The following is a 15,512-nucleotide window of genomic DNA, read 5'->3' on the forward strand; positions in this document are numbered from 1 at the left end:
CTTTTACATCCATTTTATATAACACCAATTCTAGATATTTTGACTTTTTTCTCCAGTGAACTTTGTATTTAAGGAATGATTTTTCTTTTTGATCCTCTTATTCGTCTGTTCAGGCTGCTATTACAGAATACAACATGCTGGGTGGTTCAAAAATAATACAATTTTCACAGTTCTTGAAGTTAGGAAGTTCAAGATCAGGGTGCCAGTTGATTCAGTCTAGTGAGGCCCTACTTCCTGGTTCATAGATGTCAGTCTTCTTGCTGTATCTTCACATGGCAGAAGGGGTGAGGGAACTCTCTGGGTTCTCTTTCATAGGGGTACTAATCCCATCCATGAGGGCTCTACTTAATTACCTAATGACCTAATTACCTCCCAAACGCCCCACTTCCTAATACTCTGACAGTAGAGGTTAGAATTTCAACATTTGCATGTTGATGTTTGACAGAAAAACAACAAAATTCTGTAAAGCAATTCTCCTTCAGTTAAATAAAAAGAATTTCAACATTTGAATCTGGGGGTTACACAATGTCCATAGAAGTTGTTTAAGAGCAATTCACACATAGTTTTTCAGACATGTGCAGCGAAGCATTTAATAAACATGTGACCACAAATAATCTCATTATCAGGTTTATGTTTGCAAACTATCTCAACAGTATTTTTTCATAAATTTTAAAAAATGTCCTGTTCTCTTAAGAGAATTGGTTTGTCAACGAATGGCTAAATTTTACTAAAAGTCCTTGAATTATAAAAGCCTCACTTTCAAAAAGTCTTGGCACACCAGAAATAGTTCAATGATTAAAAGAGATGAAGTTAACAGCTAACCTACACTTAAAGGGGAAAAAAAGGCAAGTACTACGTCGTTTTGTTCTTTATTTCCTTAACTTAGTATGTAATTAAGAAGTGACTCCTGAATTAACTAAGAGCTAATCCGGCACAGAAGGGAGTAAAAGAACGAGTTAACGAAATGCATACTGAGCTCCCATTCTGCCATCTTATGATGCGGTTCTGTTTCCCCTCCTCCCACTTGCAAATTACTGAAGTGTGTTTTCGGGAAGCAAAAGGAGGCAGAGAGCTAGTGCCAGGTGCGGCTGATGTGTAGCAGAACGAGGGTGCAGGGTCTCCTATTTTCCCCTCCTGAACGGATGGTTACTTATGAGGCTGCCCAGTGTGGACTGGAGGCCTGGGAAGCGCCGGGTAGCCATTCGGTCGGCTCCGGCGCCGCACAGCTGCTTCCCACCCGGACGACGGAGCCCTACGGCCCTCAAGTCAAAAGAAGGCGACTCAGAGGAAGCAGAGAGACCATCAAAGATGTACCCGTGCTCAGTTACTCCTGCCTCCCTTCTCTAACATCTCTTTCCTCTGGTGCTGCCCGCTGAGGCAAGCCCCAAAGCAGCTTCTCCGCCGCTCCGCCCGCTGTCAGGTGCCCTGGCGGCCTGCGGCCAGGGGGGTCACGAGTTTGCGACGCGCCCACGAAGCTCCAGCTCCGGGAGGTGGCATGAGCAGAACCAGCAGCAGCAACAACAGCGGCGGCGGCGGCGGCTGTGGCGCGCCTGCGCATAGCCCAGTCACGCGCGGTGCTGCGCGGCGCAGCGCGGCGCGGGGGCGGGTCGGCGCCCGGGGGGGCTGTCATTAGCAGCGCTGGTCGCCGCCCTCAGCTGCGCCGGTCGGTTCCGGCTCCTCCCTCTGCTGTGCCTGGGTCCCACCATGGTGCTGGAGTCGGTGGTCGCGGACCTGCTGAACCGCTTCCTGGGGGACTATGTGGAGAACCTGAACAAGTCCCAGCTGAAGCTGGGGATCTGGGGCGGTAAGCGAGAGGGCGCGGCCGCGGGTTGCTGGGGGGTTGCAGACGCTGGCCATGGGGCCCCAGCCGCAGCCTGCTCCCCTCCCGGCTTCAGCCCCGGCCGAGTTCCTTTTGCCGTCTGAGGCTCCGCCTCCGGGGAGGGCCCTCGATGGGGCCCCCTCCCTGGGCCGCAGGTGCAGGGCGTGGGGAGGCCTGTGCCCGCCTCCACTGCCACGGGGTCCTGGGTGCTCTCAGGGGCTGGAGAGGGGCGGTTGGATCGCGCCCGTCTCTCGGAGATTCCCAGCTTTCATGTCCCTGAGTCCGAAGTCCCTGCCCGGTCCCATCTGCCCACCTTGGGGGACCTCTGCCTGCCCTCGGCCTGGCCCCTTCGACTCCACAGAACCGTTCCTGTTCTCACTCCAGGTGGAGCGAGGCTGGCTGCGTGGTCACACACGCCCAAGTGGCATCAAGGAAGGAGAAACAGGAAATTGTGTTTCGCGGTTATCTTTTCTGGCAGTTGATAGCTGTCAGGAACTGGCTTTTCCCTAAAGGGTTTGGGAAACGATTGGCAAGTAGGGGAAGATCATTAGGAAAGGCTCTTCGGTAGAGATTCTTAACTCATAATACTCTCAGCTACTGAGAAAGTGACTACTTCCCTTAGGATTGATTTTCCTCTTAATAAGAAGAGTTTCAGTTTTGTTTTGGAGCAGCAGAGAGAAATTCAAGCCACGAGCTACATCATCATTAATTAGGTGACTCCGGGAGTTGGTGATGGATGGGGAGGCCTGGCGCGCTGCGGTTCCATGGGGTCGCAAAAAGTCGGACACGACTGAGCGACTGAACTGAACCGGTTGCACACTGAAGAACTGACACCAACGCTTCTATCCTAGAGGTTGTGTATAGAAGTAGACTGTAGTGTGCTTCTCCATCTTCAGAAAGCTTATTTGCACCATTTACCTGAAAAGCTCTGGGGACCCTGGGGATACTTCCTCACTCTACAGAAGAGTTTTGGGAATTTTGTCAGCTTTGAAGGGAAATCTGAAGTAGTACTCAAATGGATGTTTGGTTCAGTCGCTCAGTCATGTCCGACTTTTTGCGACCCCCTGGACTGCACGTCAGGCCTCCCTGTCCATCACCAACTCCCAGAGTTTACTCAAACTCATGTCCATTGAGTCGGTGATGCCAAATGGATGTAACTGCTTTTAATTCAGTCAGCAAGTTGTTGTAGCTGTCCTATAATATAGCCACTATAAGAACATTTGCAGTGTAGTTAGTGCAAAATAAATTGTGCCATATGTATAAAGTACACAGCAAGTTTTGAAAATACTCAGTAGGAGGAAGTGTAATATCTCAGCAGTTTTTTATATTGATCACGTGGTGAAATAATGTTTGAATATATTGGGTTAAATAAAATATACCATTAGAATTTATTCCATTTCTTTTTGAGCTTCCATGGTGGCTCAGATGGTAAAGAGTTGGCCTACGATGTGGGAGACCCAGGTTCCATCCCTGGGTGGGAAAGATCCCTTGGAGAAAGGAATGGCTATCCGCTCCAGTATTCTTGCCTGGAGAGCCCCATGGACAGAGGAGCCTTGCAGGCTACAGTCCATAGAGTCACACAGAGTCAGACACAACTGAAGTGACTTGGTACTTGTGCGTTATGCATATGGCCAGTGTCAACTTTATAATAGGCCCTGAGCAAATAAACCCATTTCTTTTAGGAAATGCCCCTGATGGAAGTCCATTCAGGTTTATCAGACCACAGCTAAACTTGTATAAAGTTTTGCTGCCTTTTGTTTTTGTGATAAGCATAAAGAAAGCAATGTTATGAGCTTTTACAGCTATTGCTCAAATATTTTGTTTATAACGCTAATTCTCTCATTAAAATAGGCAAAACTGTGAGCTGGTGATTTCTGTTCTTTGAATAAATTTATCTTACACTTTTTATGGTAAAACAAATGAGATTATTAAGTTATTATTAAGAAAACAGCTGATATTTATGACATCTTTAACATAGACAAGCTTTATAAAAAATTTAAAATTTTATATAATAATTACTTGAAAACTGTTTGGTTTAGCAGATAAGGTTTATGAGTCACAGAGTTTGACCTTTTAGTTTTTTTCTTAAATTTTCATATGTTGAGAAAGGGAAGAATTCCATCTGCAAACATTTCACACAGCTGATCTACTATTCTTTCCAAACAAGGGATAAATTGATACCTCTTTGACTAATCTATGGCAATGGTTTTCAACCAGGAATGACTTTGCTTCCAAGAGAATATTTGCATATTTGAGACACTTTTGATTGTCATGCTGTGGGGAGATGTGTACTTTTGGTATTTCCTGGGTGAACCTCTAAAGACTGTTATGTTCTACAATGCTCAGGACAGCTCCCCACAGCAAAAAGTTGTTGTTGTTTAGTGGCTAAGTCATATCCGACACTTTGTGACCCCATGGACTCTAGTACTCAGCCCAAAATGTTGGTTGAGAAACCCTAGTCTAAGGGGAATATTGAGATTGTATTTTGCATTTATAAGTAGACCTTCTGGTGCTGAATAGGTTGTAGTAGAAAATTAAAAGGTATTTAGAGGAATTATATGCTTCATGAAATTTTTAACTTAAGAAAGAAACAGAAGTTTTAAGAAGTGACTTGGTAGCATGTCAGTAAAAATGCATAATCTTTGCTTGGATGGTATTAGGAAAGAGTTTTAGAAATCAAAATGGTGTGTTGATATAATTTGAAAAATTTTCTGTGCATATATTCATACATATATAGGCCTTCCCAATGAAATCCACAAGAAACAAAAAATTAGAGTGAGAAAGATGGGGAGAATTATTGGAAGGCCTAGAATCTGAAAGTTTATTGTGAATATTGCCTTAAATTGCAACACACACACACATAAAGGCTTTGTCATCTCCTTCTGTTTTTATTCTTATAAAGATTTTTTTTTAAATGCCCAACAGTTCCTCTGTATTTTTAAAAGTGATTTACACATAATGATTTTTAAAAAATTATTGCTGTGGTAGAAAAATGAAAACTTATTTACTGGCTGTGGGATATAGGAGAAACATTTTAATTCTTTAAGCCTTAGTTTCCTTATCTCCCTTTTAAAATGGGGAAATAACACTATTTGTAAGGTAAATCATGTGAAAAGTTTTTGTGATTATAATTGTTAAATTGTTAATACTGATAGTAATGGTGATGATACACAAACCTAGCCGAATGATGGAAACCAGCCTGCTGTTTTATTTTATACGAATACCTTGAGAAATATTGAGAGTTTGGTTCCAGACCACTGCAATAAAGTGAATATCCAAATAAAGCAAGTCACATGAACTTGCTGGTTTTCTAGTGCTTATTAACGTTAATGTTTGGAACATATATTAGTAGTCTTTGAAGTGTACAATAGCATTATGTCAAAAAATGTACATACTTAATTTAAAATACTTTATTGCTAAAAAATGCTACCCATTATCTGAGCCTTCAGTGAGTCATGATCTTTTTTGCAGTAGGTACATCAAAAATCACTGATCACTATAGCAAATATAATAATAATGAAAAATTTGATATATTGCAAGAATTACCAAAATGTGACGCAGAGACATGAAGTGAGTAAATACTGTTGGAAAAATGGCACCAGTAGGCTTGCTTGACAGGGTTGCCACAACCTTCAATTTGTAAAAAATTTGTAAAAAACAGTATCTGTGAAGCTCAGTAAAGTGCAGTAAAATGAGCTAAGGCTATATTTTCATAAGTATGACCTCTAAGGTTTTCACATTCTTCAGTGTAATAATTTTGTGTAGAGAGCTAATACCACATTTCCAAAGATTGTTCTTAAAAGAAAAAAAAAACTATTTCCATTTGAGTTTACACTTAGAGTACTTATACCACCTGCCAGGTATTTTGTAAGTCCGATTTTCAAAGGTTCAGAAAAGTGCCTGGTGGGCATGTTGCTGCCTATGTACGTGGGAAGGTTTGTCTAGGTTTTGTTACCCATAAACTGGTACCAGGAGATAAGTTGCACAGCCTTTAGCTATTTGAGGCATGTCCAGAATTTAATTGTTTTAAGAGTAACATATTTGAAAAGGTATGTTGAAACACCAGATCTTTTGCAGTTTGGTTTAGACAAGATTGTGGCAATGTAGAACCTTTTTCAGTTTGATTTTTCAAGGTGACTTGCCATGAAAAGTCATCAGAAAATCTCCATTCAGAATTCTGCTGCTCTTGCTTCCATTTGATAGGTAGAATATACACAGAGGCTGTGAAGATTTGGATGTAGGAGATGGCTGTGGTGACCTGCTGGCCACCAGTAGGAGTAGGAGCCAGGTGGAGTACCCTCAGAGTTTTAACTCTGATTACTCTATTGTCCTTCACTCTGCCCTTGACACTTTCCCGTCAGCTGCCAGATGTTCTGAGCTGAGCAGCATAAGGGAGAAGGAAATGTGGGATCTAATTACATGTCCAGTACTGCCTGGTTCACTGGTTTTTAGCAAGTCACTGCCCAGTGACTACTAGCTTCTTATCTGTAAATGAGAAGGCGAGGCAAGGTCGTTTCTTCCGGCGTTGAACTTTCGTGACTTGAACAAGGCCAGATCCATGTGTACTCATTCATTAAGTACTCCCACTTGCTCTGCATTCATGGAGAGAAATGATAGTCAAATCATGTTTACCTTTTTGTTCTTCACTCACTACTGGTGAGCAGATTCACAGTCATGAAGTATGACAGGAAGAATGAAGTTCCAGCCTCATGCTGATATTTGCAAATCCAAATCTATATATTACATTGTCTTAACAGGTAGCTGAAGGGCAGCTTGAAAAAACAGGCCTCTTTGCTCTTTTCTAACCTTAATCCATAAAACATAGCAATATCTAAGTATTTCTAAACCTGTTCAGGAATTTTTTTTATTTCTCTCCTCCCAGCCAACACTTAGCCTAGTGAAAGCCACACTTCTCATTAGCTTGTCCTGTCACATGTAAACAAAAAAGTTCAATATCGTGACATACTTAGGTATTTAAATATTATTATTTAAAACAATGCTTTAAAATTTTATTAAAAACAACTTTCCACAAATTTGAATAGTATGATAAATTAAAACCACTCCTTTCTACAAATAGAGCTGGAAGTTGGTACTTGGGTAACCATTCTGCGAAGGGGCTCTGCCACACTACTTACTCTTACGAGAGCCCTGAAATGTATTTGAAACGGAGAAAGTTCAGTGGTGACATGGCAGCTTTCCAGCTTTCTTTGCTGAGACTTCCTGTTTCGATAGGAAAATGGAAGAGTGAGAGTCAGTTGTTTCTCCTCCTTCCCCCAGCTTCCCCTCCCAAGACAAAGTTACTGTGAACTCCTATTAAAAGGACTCTAGATGAGGTAATTTGGGTTAAATAGCTGGATTCAACTGAAATGAGTTGATATAATACTTTATTAAGTATTTTTACTAAAGCAATAGTTATCAAAATAATTTGATTTATTTTAGAAATGTTCATTCATTTACTTTAGCTTAGGGCTTCCCTGGTGGCTCAGATGGTAAAGAGTCTACCTGCAATGCAGAAGACCCAAGTTTGATCCCTGGGTCGGGAAGATCTCCTCGAGAAGGGAATGGCTACCCATTTCAGTATTCTTGCCTGGAGAATTCCATGGATAGAGGAGCCATGTGATCGTAAAGAGTTGGACACGAATGAGTGACTAACACTTGCACTTACTTTAGCTCACGTCCTTGGGAAATGAATGTGTTTGAATATTTATATATCCTTTGAAATAAATAATGAGTATTTATGTTACAGATAAGCAAAGGAAATCTTAAATAAAAAGTGCATAGCACCACATATTCTTTTTTCACCATTTTATAATATGCAAAGCTAGTTCCCTGGATGAGGGCATTTTTGTTTATTGGTTGATTTTTGTTTTTAATCCCAGTTTTGTATTTGTCTGTGTGTTTTATATTAAGAACACTGACCAGGGAGTCGGGAGACATAGGTTCTATTCTGAGCACTACTGCTGTTGCTGTTTAGTTACTAAGTCATGTGACTCTTTGCCACCCCTTGGACTGTAGCCTGCCAGGCTCCTCTGTCCATGGTATTTCCCAGGCAAGAATATTGGAGTGGGTTGCCATTTCCTTTTCAGGGGATCTTCCTGACCCAGGGATTGAACCTGCAGTTCCTGCTTGGCAGGCATCGCCTGCATTGGTGGGCAGGTTCTTTACCTCTGAGCCACCTGGGAAGCTGCTGCTGCTGCTGCTGCTAAGTCGCTTCAGTCATGTCCAACTCTGTACGACCCCATAGACGGCAGCCCACTAGGCTCCCCCATCCCTGGGATTCTCCAGGCAAGAACACTGGAGTGGGTTGCCATTTCCTTCTCCAATGCATGAAAGTGAAAATTGAAAGTGAAGTCGCTCAGTCGTGTCTGACTCTTTGCGACCCCATGGACTGCAGCCTCCCAGGCTCCTCTGTCCATGGGATTTTCCAGGCAAGAGTACTGGAGTGGGGTGCCATTGCCTTCTCCGCCTGGGGAGCTACTACATATTAATTGTATAACCTTGCATAAACCACCCAGTCTCTTTAAAAGATTTCTTCATGTATAAAGTGAAAGCAGATTAGGTTTTAAGGTCTTCATGATCCTAAAAAGTTCTAAATCATAACTTATGAGTTTCTTTTGTTTTTAGAAAAATGTAGATTTTTAAAAAGTACTAAAATGACCCTTTGCAATGCTATCTCCTGCTTCTGTGTTTCCCATGGAGACACATTTCTTTTTCTTAACATAAAGCTTGACTTTCCTTTCTGGTTATGTCTTTGCTAGTAATACTGATTTTAGTTACCCTTTTTGGTTTTGGGTTTCTAAAGAAATTCTTTTAAAAAGCAAAAACCAAAAATGGCCCACCAGCTGTCCAGACCTCTCAACGCAGGGTCCAGTTCTTATATGGCTTTTTTTTTTTTTTTTCCCCCCAAGGAGGATAGAATTATCAGATTCTCTAACCTATCTGTGCTCTTTGGAAGATAGTGTAATGTTTTTAATATAGCATGGGCATCAGGAGATTTGAGCCCTGGCTGCACCAGTTACTATGTTCACATAGTGTTCTTAGGCCAATCATTTAACCTCTAAACCCTGATTTTTTTTTTACATCCTGCCTCCTTTTACACCCAGGAGGCTGTGAGGATCAAGTAATGTAGTAGATCTGAGAGTGTTTTCTATCAATAACGTAGAAAGATTTATGTTCTTAATGTCGTCATTTCTATTTCAGTACAAATGGCAACCCACTCGTGTTCTTGCCTGAGAAATCCCATGGACCGAGGAGCCTGGTGGGCTACAGTCCATGGGGCTGCAAAGGTCGGACACAACTGCGCGACTAAAACACACACAAGCATTCTAATTAACTGAGTCAGTGTTTTCTGAGTGCCTTCTATGAGGAGAATTAATGAGTTTGAAGTTAGGTGGGGGATTTATATACCTGAGTGTTAAGTGCCATAAGAATAGTGTAGTGAAACTTCTGTGAAAGTTCAGATTATTTCAGACTGGAGGTATTTAACATCAGCACTGAATTTCTTACATTTATTCTGTAGGCCATTATGTGTTTTAAAAGCTATTCTTGGACTGAGGCAGACTTGTTCCACATTGTATCAGTGGCATTTGATTTTTATTCACAAATGTACCAACTTTGTTATTTTGTATAATTTAGCGGTCTTTTCTTTTTCTTTTGAAATTTTTCTGAGCTGGCTCCAACTCTGCCTCCTTGGTTTCATTTGCTAATTTAATGGATTTACTTTCATTTCCCTCCTCTGGTTCATTCATAAAGATTATTAAATTTTGAGGATTTACTCTTTTAAGATGCTTCTTTAAAATATCCTTCAAGATTAGCTTTGAAAGTTTATATGTGACACTCTAGTCACATATATTTGTTTACTCATGATTTACTTTCATTTCTTTCATCATATAGTGCATTGAGAGGCCTGGGTAGCTAGCTGGTGGGCCGTCATTTACTTTCATCATATAGGATCAAAATCAGAAACCTTGTCTTCTGAAGCCAGACTAACTTTTGCTGTCATCCTTCAGACTTGGCAGTCCATCATAGAAGGAAATCACTTCACAGAGCCTCTTTTCTTCTTTCTCACCTTGGTCTCCTTAGAAATTTGTGGGCTTAGACACACTTGATTGTGAGATTGGCTTTAGTGCTTTCCTCGCTGGCAGAGTTAAGTTTATCCATCTCCAATTATTAGTCTTTCTTTCCTCCCTTTTTTTTTGGGGGGGGGGGATTGTTAAAGATTAGACACAAATATTTACCCTTCCTCTTGGTTTTCAGGAATTTCCTATGACCTCTGTGCTGTTACCCCTGGGTGATCTGATTATAGCTATTAAAGTTCCTTGCATGTGTATAGAATTATATTATCTTGAATAGAGATGGAAAACTAAATCTTAACTTTTGCTTCAGCAGTCAGTTAAGTACAAAGAGGCTGATATTCTGTATCTGCAGAAAAGCATGCATTTTAGTGGGAGAGTACACTAAGAGCACAGTGCCTTATTTAGATAAGGCGCTCATCTACCGGGTGAATGAATGAATGCACTTTCACCCTGGTGTTAATCAGAAATGCGCTGCTGTTCCTCCCCTTTTCTTTGTGTTAGGAGTAGTGACTCCTCCTTCAGTGCAAATAATTTATAGAATATATCATTCTTATTATCACTGTTATGGTTACTATTTGTTAGATAACATTTACATTTTTTCCAGAGAGGAAGTATGCATTTGATTGCTAGACTCTTAAGTAGTAGACATAGATCTTTTTTTTTTTAATGTTTCTGTAGATAGTAAATAGTAAATATGAGGAATTTAGATAAAACATATTAAGGTCATATTGACATTAGAGTTTACCTTGTTTCCCCATTTCATATTGTAATTTAATAATATTAACATAAAAGTAATATCTGTTTATTGTAAAAACTAGAAAATACTGAGGAACATGAATTAATAAATCCTTAATTCTGCCTCCCAGCAATAAACACTATTACCTTTCTCTAATCTGCCTTTCTAAATGTACTTGTTCAGCTCTGTTAGCCATATTGGTAGCTTTACTATTTCACATCTTAAATAGCATCTATCACTTCATTAAAGAACCACAGTGCCACTGTGGTAGAAAGTGTGCTTTTTATGAGAGCACTTTTATTTTTACATATGTTAGTGCTTTAACAATTGTTAGAAAATGCTTCATATCTACTGCAGGTTACTTGAGAACATTCCTGGTGACCCTTGACTCTCTAGTTGAAAATCAAGGGGAAGAACAAGCAAAATTCATGAGCAACACCCTAGAGGTGTTGCTGCTGCTAAGTCACTTCAGTCGTGTCCGACTCTGTGCGACCCCATAGACGGCAGCCCACCAGGCTCCCCCGTCCCTGGGATTCTCCAGGCTAGAACACTGGAGTGGGTTGCCATTTCCTTCTCCAGTGCATGAAAGTGAAAATTGAAAGTGAAGTCGCTCAGTCGTGTCCAACTCTGTGCTACCCCATGGTGTTAGGTCTTGTTAAACTGGTGTGTACGGCTTCACATGTGTACTAGCTTCTGTGCGCATTACTTCTTTTGACTCAAATAGAATTCCCAATTGTAATTTTTTGTAATTCGTCATCTGACAGAATTAAGTCCAGGAATGTTCTCCCACTTTATGTAATTTTTATGCATATAATACTTCTTAAAGATTTTTTTTCATAATTCTCAAAATACATGTCAGTTTTCCATGACTACTATATTATTCATGTGTTTGGTCAGTGATGACATCTTGTCAGTTCTAGCCCCAAAATAACTTTTTCATCTGTTTCTTTGACCCTGAAGTTATTGCCTACTTCAGGTTTTAATTTCTCTTCAGTATATTGTAGAAATTTTCCTCCTGTTATTATGCTGTAGTATTTTCTTGCCATTTGTGAGGCTTCTACCTCCTACTTTCCTTTTCTTGCAGCTTTTAAGTTTATTATAGAAAATTTACAATATGCATATATAAAGAAGATGAACTTTATTATATGGTAATAACAGCTCTGATTATTATGGTGTCTAGTGTTAGAGTTGTTTGTTATCTATGTATATGTGCATATATGTAATTTTAAATATATAGATCAAGCTGGGCATTCTTTACCATTATTTTAAACCTCACTGCTTTATGAGTGTGTTTCCCATGTCTGTCTATATTTTGTTGCTCTGTTGTAGGTTATTATGATGTTTGCTGTCTTCTTGGACTTGGAGTTCTTTAGGTCCTCCCCCCAATCTCCCCTCCCTCCCATCAGTCCTTTCTGCTTTATAACCAATATTGCAGTATCTTTAGCTAAATTATTTGGACAGATCCATTTCTTAGAACAATAGAATAATGGTTCTAGCTTAGATTTTGTCATCCCCGTTGTACATATTTCATCTCTCTCTTGTGACCAGTCTGAACTTTTCATTCCGAAGACTCTTGGTTAGCCTAGCTCCTGTCGACCTTTCTGGCTTTATCTCCCATCCTCACATCCACCTGCAAAAAACCACATGTGCATTCTAAATTACATCGTACTCCGAGATGTCTGTTGCCTTCTTTTCTTGGTGGTGGTGGTTTAGTTGTTAAGTCGTGTCTGTCCGACTCATGCGGCCTGGTGGACTGTAGCCCACCAGGCTTCTCTGTCCATGGTATTTCCCAGGCAAGAATACTGGAATGGATTGCTCTTTCCTACTCTGGGGGACCTTCCTGACCCAGGAATCAAACCTGTGTCTCCTGCATTGGCAGGCAGATTCTTTACTGCGAAGCCACCAGGGAAGCCCTTTGCTCTCTTTTCTTATCCACCCAATAAATATCCTTCAGTCTTCTAGCTTGAACTTTTGTCTGAAGTTCTTAGTCTCCCTTGCATCTTATGTACTATTCTGTTGGGATGTCAATAGAGTATTTCCCAAAGTTTAGAAATTTGCTCTCCTCTGCTAGGCTGTGAACTTCTCACCAGCAGGGTTGTTGTTCTCTCTCTTTCCAGTACATGACTTGGAGTAGGTGCTTAATAAATGTTTGCTTGAATAAATCTGAGATCTGGGGAAAAGCGAATCTCTTAACAGTGGCATAATAGAGGAATATACTTTTTAATTCTCTTTAGAATACCACCAGGAAGAAACTGCTTGATTGAGAAGTGTTTTGAGAGAGCATAGGAAGCATAGTATTTTTTGAAAAAAACAAACAAACAAAACAAAAAAGAAATGTGTCATGAGTGATTAAGAAAATGCATGATTGAATAATTTATACTTGTATTTCATGTTGGAACTTGTATTTTAGTAATCTTTAGAGAATTTACATGAAATGAAAACTTTTTTTGGCTTATATTTTTATGTAAACAAGAATATTTACTTATTCTGTATGAACGTATAGGTGCAGTGTTTAAAATTTGAGTCATGCAATAGTGTCATTATGGCTTTCGTTTTTATAACTTAATATATGAATAAACTTTTAAAAAGTTGGACTAAGGAGAGAATAGTAGAACCATAAACAATTACTGGGGAAGTAGGATCTTTGAAGTTTTAAAAGACCAGCACTGTATTCTTATAGAAATTATTCACTGACACTATGATTAAGGAAAAGATCCTGGGTTACAGGATAATTGATCTGTTTTAATAGTAACCTCTTTATTTCCTTCTTTTAAGGTTTTGGCTTCATCATTCAAAATGATGGATATATAGATATTTTCAGTTCTAGAGTTCTTTAGTCTGAAAGGCATCAGTTTCTTTCTCATTGTCTATTTAAATGTTAGCCAGTTTAAATATTTTATGATTTCTTTTGCATTGGGCTCACCTAAAGTATGCCATAACTAATACTTCTTGTATATATAGAACAACTCTTTTGTGCCTTAGCTTCTTAAATTTTTGAAGTTTGCTTTGCTTACTTCTTAGCATTTAGCATAGTGTTGGTGCTGCATTAAGACGGGATATACTAATACTAATTGGTGTATTAACTTTATAATTTTTGTCCTTTTTTTTTAAAGGTAATGTGGCCTTAGATAATCTACAGATCAAAGAAAATGCTCTGGTAAGTTTTTTTTTTTTTTTTTTAATATAAACTATGTTGAAAGTAAAAATGTTAGTTGCTCAGTCCTGTCTGACTCTTTGCAACACCATAAACTGTTGCCCACCAGGCTCTTCTGTCCATGGAATTCTCTAGGCCAGGATGCTGGAATGGGTAGCCATTCCCTTCTCCAGGGGATCTTCCCAAACCAGAGACTGAACCCGGAATCTCCTGTATTCCAGGCAGATTCTTTACTATGTTGACTACCCAGTTAATTTGATAAGCTCTTTGAAACCCTGGTTGCTGGGTACTTGGTACCAGGTACCAGATGAAGTGATTATTTGTTTAGTGATTTATTCTAGGAAAATCTGAGATTGAAGATTTAGAAAAAGAATTTTTTTCCTTATGATGGAAATAGTATCTCTTGGAAAATGAAATGTTCTTTAACTATAAACTTTTTTTCTATCGTCCTTGTTTATATTTTGCTTCTCTTATGAATACTTTCTTAAAAGTCAATTGTAAGTTAATAAAAACATTTTTTCACCTATGAAACATATCCTTTATGAGTTGCTCAGATGTGAAAACTTTATTTTTCCTTAGAGATGATCGTGTATTTAAATAATTATTACAAAGATGATTTGGGGGCACTTAATAGTTTAAGATGTTGTTTAATTTTTTTCTTTTTCTTCCTTCTGAAGAGTGAATTGGATGTTCCTTTTAAAGTCAAGGCTGGCCAAATTGGTAAGTACTTCACTCTTCATTTGAGTTATTCTTCATCCTTTTAGTTTTTTATTTTTCCTGTTATTTAATCTCAGACATCTTTCTTAGCTTGAACAAAATGTGATAGGTTTTTGGCTTATGTTGATTAGAGCATTCTGAGTTCTGAGCCTAATGTATACTGTACCTAGTATATGTATGGAAGTTTTTGAGCAAAGTGTAGAAAATTACCTTTTAAATTAGAAGGATATTTGAACTGCAGTGATATTTTTCAGGCTTTGGTTCCACCACAGAAAAGTCTTCATTTTCAAAGTTGATATGCAGATTTTTTTTTTTTTAATTTCAAAGCAGTATAATTTGCAGACTCTAGTAAAGAGAATTTGTTGTTGTTCAGTTGCTGAAAGTGAAAAGTGAAAGTAAACGGTCAGTCGTGTCCTACTCTTTGTGACCTGTGGACTATAGCCTACCAGGCTCCTCTGTCCATGGGATTCTCCAGGCAAGAATACTGGAGTGGGTTGCCATTTCCTTCTCCAGGGGATCTTCCCGACCCAGGAATCAAACCCAGGTCTCCCGCATTGGTGGCAGACACTTTAACCTCTGAGCCACCAGGGAAGCCTTACTCAGAACTCAGTTGCTGAGTTGTGTCCAATTCTTTGCAACCCCATAGACTGCAGGACCCCAAGCTTCCCTTGCTTCATTATCTGTTAGAGTGTGCTCAGACTCATGGCTGTTGAGTTGGTGATGCTGTCTAACCATCTCATCCTCTGCCGCCCTCTTCTCCTTTTGCCTTCAATTTTTCCCAGCATCAGGGTCTTTTCTAACAAGTTGTCTCTTTGCATCAGGTGGCCAAAGTATTGGAGCTTCAGCTTCAGCATCAGTCCTTTCAGTGAATAGTCAGGGTTGATTTTCTTTAGGATTGACTAAAGAGAATTTAAGTATAGCTAATTTCCCTTATGTTTTATTCAGCCATTTCACTTGATATATTGTGCAGCAATGCGGTATAAAGGATATGTTCTGTTAAGTTGAAAGTCT

The 15,512-nt window shown here is 39.6% G+C and overlaps 1 protein-coding gene across 1 annotated transcript in view; it reads left to right on the top strand.

Moving 5' to 3' along the window:
- Positions 1–1,282: 1,282 nt before the first annotated feature.
- VPS13C (vacuolar protein sorting 13 homolog C) overlaps positions 1,283–15,512 on the top strand; it is a 183,005-nt gene continuing 168,775 nt past the window's right edge. Inside the window, exons 1-3 of the mRNA XM_055537746.1 lie at positions 1,283–1,804; positions 13,744–13,787; positions 14,462–14,504. Coding sequence (XP_055393721.1) covers positions 1,705–1,804; positions 13,744–13,787; positions 14,462–14,504 — 187 coding nt within the window. The 5' untranslated portion in view covers positions 1,283–1,704. The remainder of the gene's footprint in view (positions 1,805–13,743; positions 13,788–14,461; positions 14,505–15,512) is intronic.

The sequence above is a fragment of the Bubalus kerabau genome, chromosome 10 (assembly GCF_029407905.1).
Source record: "Bubalus kerabau isolate K-KA32 ecotype Philippines breed swamp buffalo chromosome 10, PCC_UOA_SB_1v2, whole genome shotgun sequence".
In the NCBI taxonomy this organism is placed as follows: Eukaryota; Metazoa; Chordata; class Mammalia; order Artiodactyla; family Bovidae; genus Bubalus; species Bubalus kerabau.